The following is a 14,175-nucleotide window of genomic DNA, read 5'->3' on the forward strand; positions in this document are numbered from 1 at the left end:
TATTCTGCACCACATCTCTGTGCGTTCATCATTTGTTTGAAGCCAGCTCACATGCTGCAACCACTTTTCCGAGAATACGCGCTTCTTTCGCGGTTCGGACTCCTTCTGACATTTCTTTGGAGGTGGAGGAACACCAAAGTAATTGCTTAAAGGAGCTTGCTTCGACATCTTTAAGAGTTCTAAACAAATGTCTGTCCTCCTCCAGAAAATCTTATGTACGCAAACGCGCATTGTACCTTCTTATCTGGTGCGGGTCTTTTTTTTTTTGACAGCGACCACTTATGTGCACCCCTGATTATAAGGGGCATTGTTGATTTTCAGAAAAATCAAAAGATTGATTTTAAGTGTGCCATATTTTCCAAAAAACACGGTAATAACGACGGCCTGCTAGCATGCTCTACCAAAAATATTGCTTTATTGTGTATCATACGGACGATAGCTAAACCAGCTCCACACCACTGAACTTGCAGCATTTTTACAAACCAATTCTGGTTCATCCAACGATCCGCTTTCGCCCTTCTCATTCTCTGTCACCGCCATGCTTTTTCCGCCATCTGCGTATGAAAACAAAGGCACTGCGCATGCGTGTTTTACCCATATTCTATTGCGATATTTCATTTTCTTACCATTGCCCAACATTATACCGGTATTACCGTGAATGGTATGATATGGCCCAGCCCTAATGGCATGTTTGGGGCTTTCTGCTTGAGTGGAAGACGCATGAACTGCATGGACATGAACAGCATTAAGGTTTTGCATGCAGAAAAATTGTATTCAATCATTTAATTGTATAAAAGACACATTGTATTTGTTTTCTTGGTGTGCATTTGTGGCATTTCCTTTCTTTTAGGGTTAAATGCACATTAAAGAGCTGGGTGTGCTTAATGGTACCCACCTGGTTGTGCCTACAGTAGCTGCAGTTTTAAACAAGCAGTATATTTACACATATATCAGTGACTAATGCACGGCCACTGTACGTCTCTGCAGAACAATATGGCTAGTCTGTGAATTGTCAGATTGCTAAGCTCAAGAAGCAAAATGTTGGCTCTTTCCTCAAGAATCCTTGCATCGCTTTAAACAAACTGCTTTCCTTGGCTTAATAAAGACTTAAACTGACATGAGTGATGGAAGAGACTGACATGCAATCGAGCTCTCTTAATTGAGTTTGATGCTCCCTGATTATGACTTTAATTCATATAATTAAAAAAAGTTCACATGGTAGTTGTAGTAATTTGTGTTGCTTTACTCTGGTCTTAATTACATTATCGAAGTGAGTGTAAACAAACTGTCTGTGGTCTGGCCTCTTGCGGTGCTCCAGTGTCACAAAATTATTAGAAAATTTCTCCGCCACCTCGCTGAATTAGCGCTCGCAACTCACCGAAACCGATGAGCCAGAAGCGACGCCATCGCTCAGGAGCCACACATCACCGGCTGACGACTGCAATCACTGATGGGAGAAGACGGGCTTGGATTTAACCAGGCTGCCGCCAGGATGTAGTGTCAGTGAGGGATTGGCCATGAAGGAGTGTTGATAGCTAAAACATTTACCGTGAATCCAGCTATAGTCATTTTTCACACGGGCGAGGCATCATTGATCAGGACGATATCTCGCGCAGGGGAAAGTGTAGTTAAAGGCACATGTTTAACAAGCTTCACCGGCATTTTCCAAAAACGGTCACAGAAAGACTTACCATTAATATTCTGAGCAAAGACAGAGCCCCTTTCCATTTCTCAGATCTGTCTTTTGTCAGAGCGCTTTTCTTATAAAACACCTTCCTCGTATCGGACGACGTTATCATGCGAGATTCTGCTCTTTGATGTAGAAATTAGCTCCGCTTTGAGTCCTAATGATTCTTATCTTTTACTATCATCCTGCCCGTGTCCCTTTAAGACAATGCCACTGTGCAATAAGAAGGAAAGCCCAAGCCTCCAATAACACTACCACTAATGGAATTGCAATATGCAAAGCTATGCTAATTTTATGCATACTGTCAACCTACATAGTGGCCGTTCTTCATCCATTTCAAAAGATGCGACTGCAATTAGACGACAGCTGATTGAAATCATTTGCCTTTTTATGATTCCGTTACTTTTGAGAGCTGACAGTGTGTTGTACAATTCACTGACAGTATGTTTTCACCGCACGCACAGATTAACTGCTAATATTGACCCTGACGCAAACCAACGGGTTGTACATTTCAAACGAGATGCTCGCTATCATGCCGGTTTGCGTGCGGTGTGTCATTTACCGTAGTCCCTGATTACCTGGTGATTTATGCTTTATATAAGGCTCGGGGAGCTTTCAAAGACACACGTGTACCATACCTTTACAGTGACTTAACATGTCTGAGACAGAGGAATTGAAATGATAGTTTAAGGGCTGCAGGGAAAAGAGAAGACTTATCAGTTAAGACTTGCTTTGTATGTAGGATATTTTTTCCCCTTCTCTCCTTGGAAGGCAGGGTGCAGTTGATGAATTCTTAAGCAGATCTTGCTGATAATTGTATTTCATAACTGTCATGCGGAGAGGGACTGTCCGCTGAGAAGCTATTTGTGTCACTGCATCTCTCTCTCGCTCTGTCTCTCCCCCTCTCTCTCTCTGCAGCCTCTTCAATAAAACTCAAATCACGACAGAGATTGTTAAGTCTACCTCCAAGATTATTAAATCCAAATGGAGAATTTATGGGTGACACTTCATAACAATTAATCTGAGATGCTTGATTAATAAAGTTTGCCCACCCCAGCCCCCCCTCTCATTCTCTTCTTCTTCTACTTCTTCTTTCTCGCCCTCCCCATCACTAAAGTTGTCCTGTTTGAGTGGGATGGAGGAGGAGGGGAAGAGACGTACGGGTGGCAGGATGGTTGTCACGGACGACATGAGTGTCATTCTTTTTGATTAATGGAGCATTGTGACCCCGCCCCTAACCCCCCACCACCACCAACACACACACACTCACACACGCCTCTTTCCCGAGCATGCCCACTCTCACCTCTGCTAGGGCCCCCCACACATCCACCTTCAATAACAGGTAAAAATAGATGTGGGCCAAGTTATGCTCTCCCATTTACTCCTTTACTAGACATGATTTGATGGTGAGGGGGGGCAGAGATAGGAAGGACAGAAAGAGACAAAAACTACACAAAGAGCAGGAAGATGGAAAGAAGGATAGAAGTGAAAAGGACAAAAAAATTTAAAAAGATGGACCTGTTTAAAAAAATCTGAGAGAAGGGGTGAAATGGTTAATAAATAAGGGTAAAAAGGAAAAAAGCAACAGAGGAGACAGAAAGACAGGATTTTTTGGAGAATGTCACCTACCTAACCTTGTCACCATGTTAAGTCAGCTGTGATTAATTAGTTGAATGAGACTGAGCAATTAGGTCAGGAGTTTGGGTGTGTATGAGTATGCGTGTGTGTGTGTGTGTTCATGCATAACTTTTATTTATTTATTTATATCAAGACCATTTTATTGCCAAACGACAGAATCTGGGAACAGAAACACTTTTTCTCCTTTATTTGCCTCCCCGACAGCCTGTTTCCACTGCTCACACGCTCCGCTTGAATCGCAGACACGTTTAAGTAGCGAAAGCCCATGTACAATTTCAGGCACTTTCAAAAACACAACGTAGATGTTTTTGCATTAATCATCTTTGAGATTTGTACGTCTCCACGTGCAGGTTTGCTGAGATTTCAGGTTTTGCTGTAGATTTATTTACAGCTGGTGCTTTGTTTGCGATACATAAAACCGAGGCAAACATCTCGATGCGCGAAGGTTCTGTGACGTATTACGGCTAAACTGTGGCCCTAGATTCGTTTAAACGAATGTGAGGATAAGAAAACCCTGGGACAAATCCTTGAACCAGTAAAGGCTTACAAAAGATCATATTTAACAATGATGGCTATATATTTTCCTTTTTGCAATTAAAGAGTCCCTCTGTGTAATTTAATGCTTCTTTTCAAGTGTCGGCTCCCCTGAGACTTGGCCTGTAGCTATGCCATCGCTCTTGGTGATTATCATTAATGAATGTCGGCGAGGACCATCCCTCAATGTGACTAGGGAGGAAACACAAGCCCTAATTAAAGGTTCCTATTCATAAATATATGCCTCAAACTACACAGATCGACCGGCGCTATGCACACAAGTCATGTTAATGTCAGAAAAGCACCTTTTTAAGAGCATTTTCTCCCTTAATGTACGACACACCAGCTGCGGTGACAGATTTTAGCAGCCGAAAGCCCCGCAGCGAGGGATGTGTGCAATATGAGATTTGCAGATTTAAATTCAAGAGTAAAAGGAAAAGATTAGGACGCCCTAATTTGACACACGAGAGGACCTGATGACAAAAATGCTCGATTTCTATCTATCTATCGTCTTACTGCCCGAGTTAGCATTAAGATGTAGTTCTTGCAGACTGCTTTACGTTTTACCGCACGCGGTTGAAAGGAGCTCATTGTGCTTAGAAGTCAAAATATAAAAAAATTCACAAAACGAAATGTTATACAGGTTTACATGACGTCACTGGAGATGAAAGTAATCCCGACTGCTTGTGTACTCTCGCTGAAAATCATTTTAAATTGCTCTAAATATGGACTGACGACTGCTCTCGTAAACCCAATTGGTTGCGTTGTCACACCAGTTTCCCAGACAAAGCTACTGGTAATTGTTATGTGAAGAAGATAATGTTAACACTGAGGATAATATTCCACATTCTGTCTGAATGTTCTTTTTTCTCCCCCCTCCCTCACTGACATTCGAAAACTCTTGTCGGAAAAAGAGCTGGGAGAGACAAACATTTGGCTGCTTCTCTTTCCTCCTTAATGGCTGAAAAATGCTAATTGGCGCGCACGTGTCAAGGAAAACAAAAGGCAAGGGAGGAGGAGAGGGAAGGAATGTGCGTGTCAGAGAGGCTGGTATTTTGAAATGTGAAATATGTCACTTTATTCAGCCAAGTTGGGACGGATTTTTAGCAAGGTTGTTTGAGGAAGTGGGAAATCTCGTCGTTTACACCGTTTGCCTGAGTAACGTTTGACCCGTGGTGGTGTGTAGCGTTTAAATAGGGTTTTTTTTTTTTCTTTTTTTGGGGGGGGGGCATCCTGATGCTCTGCATTTACTTTGCTCATACTTTGTTTCCGCCACAGCTAATGTAAACAAGCTGAAGCGGCTCAGTTCAGGTTCTGCATGCTGTAAAATAACACCTCGAATCCCTCCGAGACTCCAATCCTTTAATAAACTTGCATCTGTCACCGCTGCACAGCACTTCATCACGTTCTTCGTCCAAACTGACAGAATCAAAAAAAAAAAAGCCCAGGTGGGGATTACAAACCTTTAATTGCATTGTCAAAACTACAGCAACACATTTTTTTAAACTCTTCACTTTAAACAAGTCATGGAAAAAGTAAATCTCTATATCAAAAATATAAAAAAAAACAAAACCCTCTCCTTCACTCCATACTCACACTTGGCATTTTAATTATGCAGTCTTATCTGATAGATGTGGAGATATATCTCGTGTCAAAGTTAGAGCCTGTTCTTTATTAATTTTTTATTATATATTCTTATATTCGGGCTGTCAATGATTGTCGGGAATCTGATAGGACCCTTCATTGATTGAAGATTATTCAAGATTATGAGGAGAGGTATTATCATAAGCCGTGAGCTTTCAACATTCGAAATCTTAACTTATTTGAACGATTCTAAAAGCAAAGATTACACCCTATTTCAGTCCACTATAAATGCGTTTATGAGTCCAGCAGTGTGCCCTGCAGACGGTAACAACACCCCCAACAGCAAATCTGCAGTGCACTTATCATACTTGTATGCCAGCAGAGCCCAAACCTTTTGACATCAGAGGTCTTTGGCTGCAAAAAGCTTGAACGGTTAGCCACAGGCCAAAAATATGCAACGCCGCATTAATTATTTATAAATATTAAGAGGAAGGCATTAAATTCATGCTTTTTTCCAGCAGGATTTTTTTTTTCCAATAATCTTTGCCATTAGCATGATTACATAAAATAGATCCTTAAACTGAAATGATAAGCATAGATTTTTCAGAATAAAAGCACAAATGAATGCCTAAGGGTAACAGATATGTTTCTAAAATGTGAATAAAGCAATCCTGCAGATTATGTTAGTCTCAAAACCTTTTTAGTATTAATAATTTATCCGCTGATATACATTTATAGTTCTGGTGTGTTAACTATCATTTAGCTTATTATTAAACTAACGGTTGGTGTGGTCCATTGTGTAATTCATCAAATGGGAAAAAATTACAACAATTCCTTCTTGAAGTACTAAAGACATTTACAAAAAAAATTTTTATCTCTCAGATATATAAAAGTTATACTTTTTGTATAAAGTTTTTTTTTTTTGTATAAAGTTTCCCATTTAAAACAAAAATCAAACAAACTGTAAACTAAAGTGGCAGAATTAACAGAACGTCACAGTTTGCGTAGCCTCAATACAAACTGACACTGCCCACCCTCCCCAAAGTAAAAGTAAACAAACCGTGTGTGGCCTAAACACATATTTTTATTTATTTATTTTATTTCGATTTTTTCCCCCCAACAATGCTCTCTAAGATGCTGACTACGATGACAAAGATGATAACAAATGGAGCACAAGAGTTGAAATAGTACTGAAGGAAAAGATAAAAGAGGAAGAAACTAAGAGGATAAGTGGAAGACAATGGATGGATGAATGGATGTTTACTGTGTTGTGTGTTTGAGTGCCAAGTACGAGGGTACTGTGCACAAATTTGATCAAAATGTGAAAGAACAAACCTCAAGGCATAAGTGGATTTATTCACTTTTTTAACAACTTTAGATTCTACAAAAATGTATTAGACGGCGTACAAAACTAGGTCTAAATAGTAACAGAGCCCTGCTGTTGAGCTCTCTTATCAATAGTATAAACTGAATTTAAAAATGACCATTACACTGCCTGGAAACAGTAAACAAATACACATATAATTTCCTACTTTTTCCTCAGTGTTCTTTATGTATACGCCAGTCCGGCATATAATTCACAGATTACTTTTGACTGCAGCTAGAGCAACAACACAGTCGTTATTAAAAGTAACAGCATTCGCTCGGCAAAATAATTGCGTTTGGCATTATTTGGTCATCTGAGACTATCAGTGTTTTCAAAGTGCCTCACCTGATTTGACAACCCGCAGGACTTGTTTGCATTGTGATCCGCTAGACTGTATAAACAGCTTTGCTTTGCATCATCATGTCAGACCTAGAAAGAGGAAAAGGAAGGAGACAAAAGGAAGCAAAAACTATAACGTATGTAGATATACACAGAGGCTGCATGGATGTTCTCACAGCTCTGAGAGGCTATCTCCATGCAGAAAATGCGTGACATGTCATCGTGCTGTCAGTGAGCTGTAGTTAAGTGGAGGAAGGTGCTTTGTGTGTACAAGTTGGGGGTGGGAGGCGGGAAACAACTGTTTCTGTGTTTGGCAATTCTCGTTCGCACACATGGACACGAGTGGCTGAATCACAGTTAGAGGATCTACTATAGCGAGCAGTTTGGATCACAATCTCCAAATCGCAAGACACCGACTTTCACTTGTACACCTAACACCCTATATGTTAGGTGAGAGGTTACACGGAGAGGGGCATTTATTAAAACGCGCGTGTGTGTGTTTCAACAGGCTGTTGAAATTCAGCTCCAAGGTCACTAACGTATACGCGTCCTCAAACAAGATGAGGGAATAAGAGAAAAAGATGGGAAAAGAAACAATACTGCAGCGTCTCAGTGCATGTGCAGGGATGTTTTAAGTGCTGAGATGGCTCTCTGCCCTTTTCCCTGAACCACACGTCCCCACCCCGGCCTCAGATCAGCTCTTGCACGGCCGTCTCCTCTCTAAGCCTTTTGCTGCCCCTCCGCAAAATTCTTACAGATGCAAAAGATCAAAAGTTAATGTCAATTAATCTATTTAAAAAAATTTTTAAACAACTATTACATTCTTTCTATTTCATATTTCATCATTATTGACTCAATTCAGATTAGATTTCCGTGACCTCTTTGTAGCATTTTAAAGTTCAGCATATATCTGAAAATGTAAAACTGATCAAACTTTTGTTTTTCATTATACTAGTATTGATGCTTATTACTGTTTTTTAGCAGTGGATTAGTTTGTGGCGGTGGCTATGCAGCCAAACTGGTTCTATATTACTGCATTAATAGCTTCATCACAAAACACAGCAATGCAGCATAAACATATATAAGAATAAGCAAAGGTAAGATGTTTACTAGTTAGTTAATGGCAACAATCAGAATTATTATAATGAGGATAACATATACTACAAAACAATAGATATTAAATCATTACATTTGTTTTCCAGTAAATGTGTGTTCACGTTCAAAAATGTAGGAAATGAAACCTACTAATCAGTCTAAATAAACAGAAATGTGTGTGTGTGTGTGTGTGTTTATATTCCACAGCTGTGTTAGCTTTATATGAAAAGCACCATAAGATGGAGAAAAGCAGCTCTCCTGTCTGTCCGCAGACTCTGAGATGGAAATATTAGTGACGTAAGTCTGTTCCATCAATCAGCAGCCAGGCAGGGACAGACAGATGTTGGGGCGGTACTTGGTATTTCTTTTACCATATAATAAGCCACCTCAGACGTGTTCCCTGCGCAGATTAGGAGTTCTGCAGACAGATAGGAGGCTTGCTCCAAAATAAACTCGTCAGTCGAGAAGCAGAAAACTTCTCTGCTGTTCGTGATCCATACTTACTACCCGGTCACTGTGAAAACGCCAAATTACCTGAAGGATAAATTAGGAAACTCACCCGGAATTAGTCAAAGCGGGAGTGGAACGGCTGGGAGATTTGTTTTGGGGGTTTTTTTAAATCCAGTTTCTTCCTTGATCCGGTCCAAACCCTCTGCTTTACAGCCTGAACTGAAGCCGGTGTAGCTGGATGAATAATAAGTCCGACGCCTGGCTGCAGACGGAGCGCACACAGTCTGTGCCAGATTTCATGGCATCCAAGTTATGCTGTGATTATCACCGCACCCTCTATCGGGCTCAGTGTAAAGCAAATTTCAGACTTTTCCTCCTCTCCTTCACCGTGCTCCTCGGCGCTTGCCGCATCAGTCGGCTATACCATGATGCCTCATTAGAAATAACACTAGCCGAGATTGTGTGCTCTTTATAAACACTTTATGGTGGATAATAGTTAGGATGGAGTGTAGGCTATTAATGGAGCCTCTCGCGGATTCAGAGCCCCTCCCCTTCCCTCACCAGAAGCCCCACTTTAAAAAGGTGTAACGAATCGATCTTCAGCCTTCTTTGTCCCCCTAAAGAGGTCACCAAAAATATCCACATTTTTTTGGTTTTGTTTTTGCAAAACTTTGAGACCAAAAACTGACAAAGGAAATGCTGCAGCAGCATCTTATCTAGCTGAAAACTCAAGTGCAAACATTATTTTTTCCTGTTCTCCAAGTAAAACGTTGAAAGAAATTTATATTCTTATACATTATTAGAAAAAAAAACCTCCAGATTCCAAGCAGCTTGTAGTTGAATTATTGTGTGTTTGATGCTTGAAGTTGCAAATCTAACGGTTAGCCTGGCCTGGCAAATATCTTCTTTATTATGTAGGATCAATAACATCTGCCTGGTGCTTCAAAAATAATCAACAAATGTATTTTCTGTAGGTAAAAGATATGCCCCGAGTCCTCATTTCACTTAAAACTTTATTTGGCTGTAAGTTTGTGTAGCAGTGACTGTTACATCAAATATCTCTCTCACACAAACATACACACACACACACACACTTTTCTTACTTTTCCAGGCACCTCTCATTTCTATTGTCTGGAAACGAGGTTGCACATCGCCTCCTCGTGTGTCCAGGAACAGGACGCACCTTTCTTGGGGACAGCAGGGCGTTGAAATGAAAGCCGTCCCAGTGAACAATTAACAGCCGCAGATTGACAGGTGGGCTCTGACTGTCAGGGTGACGCTTGTGGAGGGGTGGAGTAAAGGAGAGGCCGGAAAGGCAGCTGGATGTGTCTGTCTATCAGTGGGAGCTGTCGGAACGCACCACGCATCACCAATGTGCGCACATTTCACTGCGGAGAAATATCCGGGGACGCTCCCCCTTGCGCCTTTAAAATAAATAATAACAATAAATAAAAATCAGGGAATAATAACAGCTGAGACCCGGAATCTGCTCGCTTTTTTCCTCTTTCTATCTTTTTTTTTTCTGTGATGACTTTGTGACAAATTCGTCAAGTGTCCGTGTTGACAGTCGGGCGGTAAGCGTATGTGAGTAGCCTGTTTCTTTATCCAGTGGGTGCTTTCAGGGAGATGGGATGTGAGTTGATTGCTCCGGGGTTTCCACACGCTCACACTTGACTGATTGACATACACCCAGCCCGCCTAACGTGTCACTCTTTCCTCTCCTTTTTTCTCCCCTCCTGATTTCCTCCTGTAGCTGGAGGAGACCGGAGCTGTGGCACCTGGACGGAGGGAGAGATCGCAGTTTTGGACTCATCTTCACCGCGGAGTGTGAGTTAATACGCACGAGCCGGATCTCCGTTTTCTTCACTCTTGCTGTTTACGGGGGGATGAAATTGTCCAGCCAGCGGGGCGAACGTATTTTTGATGGAAACGAGGCGACTGGCTTCAGGCAGCTCTCCCATATAATCCCTGCCCGACAGACTGAGATCCGCACGGAGCTTTCTGCTAGTTTTCAGCACGCCAGCCTGCGATGAGTTCTTCTGGCAGAAGTTAAAGGACGAGCCCCCATTTTTTCCTTTTGATTTTCTTTCTTTTTTCTTTTTTCTTCTCTAAACGATCCGCATCGTTTTCCTCGCCGGACAGCCCGATAATAACAACGATCAAAATAAATCTCAGAAACATTTCTTCAGCATCGTCCCCAGCCGAAGAGCCCAATGAACCGCTGCTGGCTCTGATTTCGTCGCCTTGCGCCGGTTTCCTCTCCAGCTCGTCCGCTATTTTGATCTCTGCATGAAAAGTCCAGCGGAAAGTCTCGCAGCAGCATGCCGAGGAGAAAGCAGCAAGCACCGCGGCGGTCAGCAGGTAAGCCCCGGCTCTGCAACCGAACACTCCCACCCCCCACATCAGAAAGGCTCCAGCACGCACACTTCGCTCCCTCCCCGGGTAGGATACAAAGCCAGGGATCGGCACAGATGTGTGTACCCCGGACAAGTTCACGCAGTAGCTCCAAAGGCCTGATGCAGGACACGATATAAGCGCTCAAAGACCTGACGTCCGTGGCTTATCGGTGAATTGTAGCTCAGAGTGAAGCAAAACAAATGTGAAGTTTAATCTGCGCAGTTTTCAACACTCAACCCAAAATAAAGTTTATTTAAATAACCTAGAGCGTAATCTCCGATCTCTATTGGGAACGGTAGCGTGTCCTTAGTTTAAGCAGCCATTATTCAGTGCCAACTTTTCCCGTTAGAAGCAAATGCGCTGAGCTGCACTTTAGTTTCAAGCTTTAAATCTGATCCTCCACTAGGTTGCCAGCATCCAAGTTCTCCAAACAAAAGCTCATCTTATCTCATTTTTACAGGCTTACGTGCTTGATGCGTTAGTGTCAGAAAAAAAACAAGAAAGAAAAGAAAAAGAAAGAAAGAGGGGGGAAAGGGAAAGTAGCGTATTTTCAGCTTGTGTTCCGCTCTGGGATTGCCATCCTTGATTTGATGCTTGATTGATCGCCTGTCATGCGACTGCCTTTGATCTATTCATTCCTGATAAACATCAGTAAATCATTCACCATAGAGACACGCATGCGCCCGGCAGCTGGACTCCCTCAAAGGATAACTTTTTGGCCCCCGCAGAGGAGCAAAGAAAAGACAAATTGAAAGAAAAGTTCTCAAGCGGGATAAATACTTTGCGTTTAATACCCCAAGGGGGAGGGAACAAGGGAGGAGGGGTGCTGGGGCGTAGCAAGATCACAGGGTGAACTCCTATGGTCACTTCAGACCTGACCTCGTGTTCATCCTGCAGAAACAGGAAATGCTGTTTAACTTGAGTGCATCTGATATTAAGCATGGATAGAAAAGTGAGGAGAAGTTGTTCTGGAAGTCATCAGAGGAATCTGATTGATTCAGTGTGGTATAAAAATGCAAGTTTAGTATAATCAAACTAACAATTGCTAATGAACTTTTCCAGTTTTGGCAGGCTGTGTATTAGCTTCCTAAATATGAGATGGAAAACTGTAATCGCACTCTATAAACATAGCTTAATGTGATTTAGAGGAAGGTGTACTGTGAAGTGCCAAAAGTCCTGTTTTCATTTGAGAAAAGGGAAAGATCAGTGAAGTAAATTCCACTTTAACAGCCTGACTTTTGACAGTCCGGCCTACGTGTTGTCATTAAGTTGACCAGACGTGAGCTGCTCTGCGAGAGAGTCGCATGTTTGCCTGATTCCATTTGATGTCCCTGCGAGAGACGGCTGTGATTGACATGCATTTCCAAATGACGGGGGAAAGAGGAGCCTTTGAAGTTCATGCAGTAATGACCAAAGCCGAATAAAACAGCTGTAGAATGTTAAGCAGGCAGTGGAAATGTGAGGTTAAGCAGACTTAATCAAGGTTGTGACGGGAAGACTTTGAACTCGGTGGGGCTGTAATTTCTAATTGACGCGAGGCTTTAGTGATGATAGAGAGAAATGTGTTTGAAGAACAAGCCTGCATGGTGAAAATGAATAGTGGCGGTTTATATACCTCTGCCACAGCTTTGCTAGCGAAAACCCCCCATAGGAGAGCAGAAAACATGGGGGGGGATGTTTTGTCTTTTCCAGACTCTTCTGGTCATTTGGCTGAGCTCTGAAGTGGCCCCATTCCTGCTCAGCTTTTGAATATTGATTCGATTGTCTGCTTTTTCTGACAGACACATACATCACAGGCAGTAATGGTCAATCCTAACTTGGCAGGCTTTGTCTCGACATTATTTCCAGTACTTGACATATGGTCAATCCAAAAACTTTTAACACCTCTGCTGATGTGTGTGTGCCTGCGTGAGACTGTTTCCTCAGTAAAACGGTGTACACACCTATAAACACAGGCTATTTTTATAATGCATTACCAGATATTTCCACAACCCAGATTTGTCACTTTAGAGTTGCACTGAAACAAAATGTTGCATATGCTCCTCAGAGAGAGAGAGCGGGAGACAGGGTTTCAATAGCTCTTTGTATGCCATTTCAAATGGGCTCTGTTTCATCAGTCACAGTGATGATTTTAGACCCTGTAATGGCGCTGTACCCTATCTAGTTTATGACCAGTGACAATACATCAGTGTTCTTTCATTTGGAACCGCATTACTGCATCTGTTAGTTTTGGCAGTTGAGTTCAGTGCAGAGCAATTTGAGCAGTAGAGACTTTTGCTGCAGTCATTTGTCGTCATTTTCATTCTTTCTTTCTTTCTTTTTCCCTTTTCTTTTTTCCGTCTCCCTTCACCAAAGTGCAGCTATGTACATGCATTCCTTGAGTAATTAATGGAAGCTAAACAATGCAGCGATGTGAAGTAACAATAATCAAGGATGAGAATAAACAAGTGTGGTGAGAGATTGATTTGTAAAAATAAACCACACTAAAAGAGCAACCTGTGTGGTTTTTCTTTTTAAATCTTTATACGAACAGTTTGCTGACTTTGCCCATGCTAGCTTAAGGTAAAACAGCTGCAAAGAGTGCATGTGTTGCCATTGTGCCAAGGTTGCTTTAATTTAAGTGCAATTAAAGTCGGGCCTGAAACCATTACCCAACAATTTAAACGTCACCAGCGAGTTTAGTTGCTTATCAAACAAGAAAAATATCCAACACTGACCGGATCTTGACTCTTGTTTATCACAGGAAATCCAACATCTTTGGGTTTTGCCTCGTTTGGTCGCATTTTCCTTTGTATTTTTGGACATTTTGCAGATTAACCGATGAGTCGAGATGGTTAGCTAAACCATAAAAGGTTTAAAAGCACACAATCAATGCTACAGACTCTGACATTAACTTAAGCTCGTGCCACTCTTTAAAGAAAAGGACCTCTTAGACTGTTTAGTAGCAAGGTTGTCTTCAAAAATGACAGCACGTTCTATATACTAGACCAAGATAACCAGCGTTTAGTTTAATTAGCAGATAGGCGATACTTTATATAACATTTACAGAGAAGCCATAACTCCAGATTTGCCTCGATGCAGAGGT

The 14,175-nt window shown here is 41.7% G+C and overlaps 1 protein-coding gene and 1 long non-coding RNA gene across 3 annotated transcripts in view; one reads left to right on the top strand and one right to left on the bottom strand.

Annotated features, from left to right (window-relative positions):
• LOC101468472 (teashirt homolog 1) overlaps positions 1 to 14,175 on the top strand; it is a 148,451-nt gene that overhangs the window by 106,812 nt on the left and 27,464 nt on the right. Inside the window, exons 1-2 of one of the 2 annotated variants that reach the window (XM_004549146.5) lie at positions 9,772 to 10,277; positions 10,447 to 11,054. In XM_004549146.5, coding sequence (XP_004549203.2) covers positions 11,015 to 11,054 — 40 coding nt within the window. In that variant the 5' untranslated portion in view covers positions 9,772 to 10,277; positions 10,447 to 11,014. Of the gene's footprint in view, positions 1 to 9,771; positions 10,278 to 10,446; positions 11,055 to 14,175 lie in introns of those variants that run through there. The other variant, XM_012918561.3, reaches the window with a different exon arrangement.
• Positions 2,827 to 8,997, bottom strand: LOC143414721 (uncharacterized). The gene is made up of 3 exons (XR_013095412.1): positions 8,803 to 8,997; positions 7,155 to 7,238; positions 2,827 to 5,278 (listed from the first exon to the last, which is right to left on the bottom strand). It is a non-coding gene; the product is annotated as an uncharacterized LOC143414721 (long non-coding RNA).

The sequence above is a fragment of the Maylandia zebra genome, linkage group LG22, assembly GCF_041146795.1.
Source record: "Maylandia zebra isolate NMK-2024a linkage group LG22, Mzebra_GT3a, whole genome shotgun sequence".
In the NCBI taxonomy this organism is placed as follows: Eukaryota; Metazoa; Chordata; class Actinopteri; order Cichliformes; family Cichlidae; genus Maylandia; species Maylandia zebra.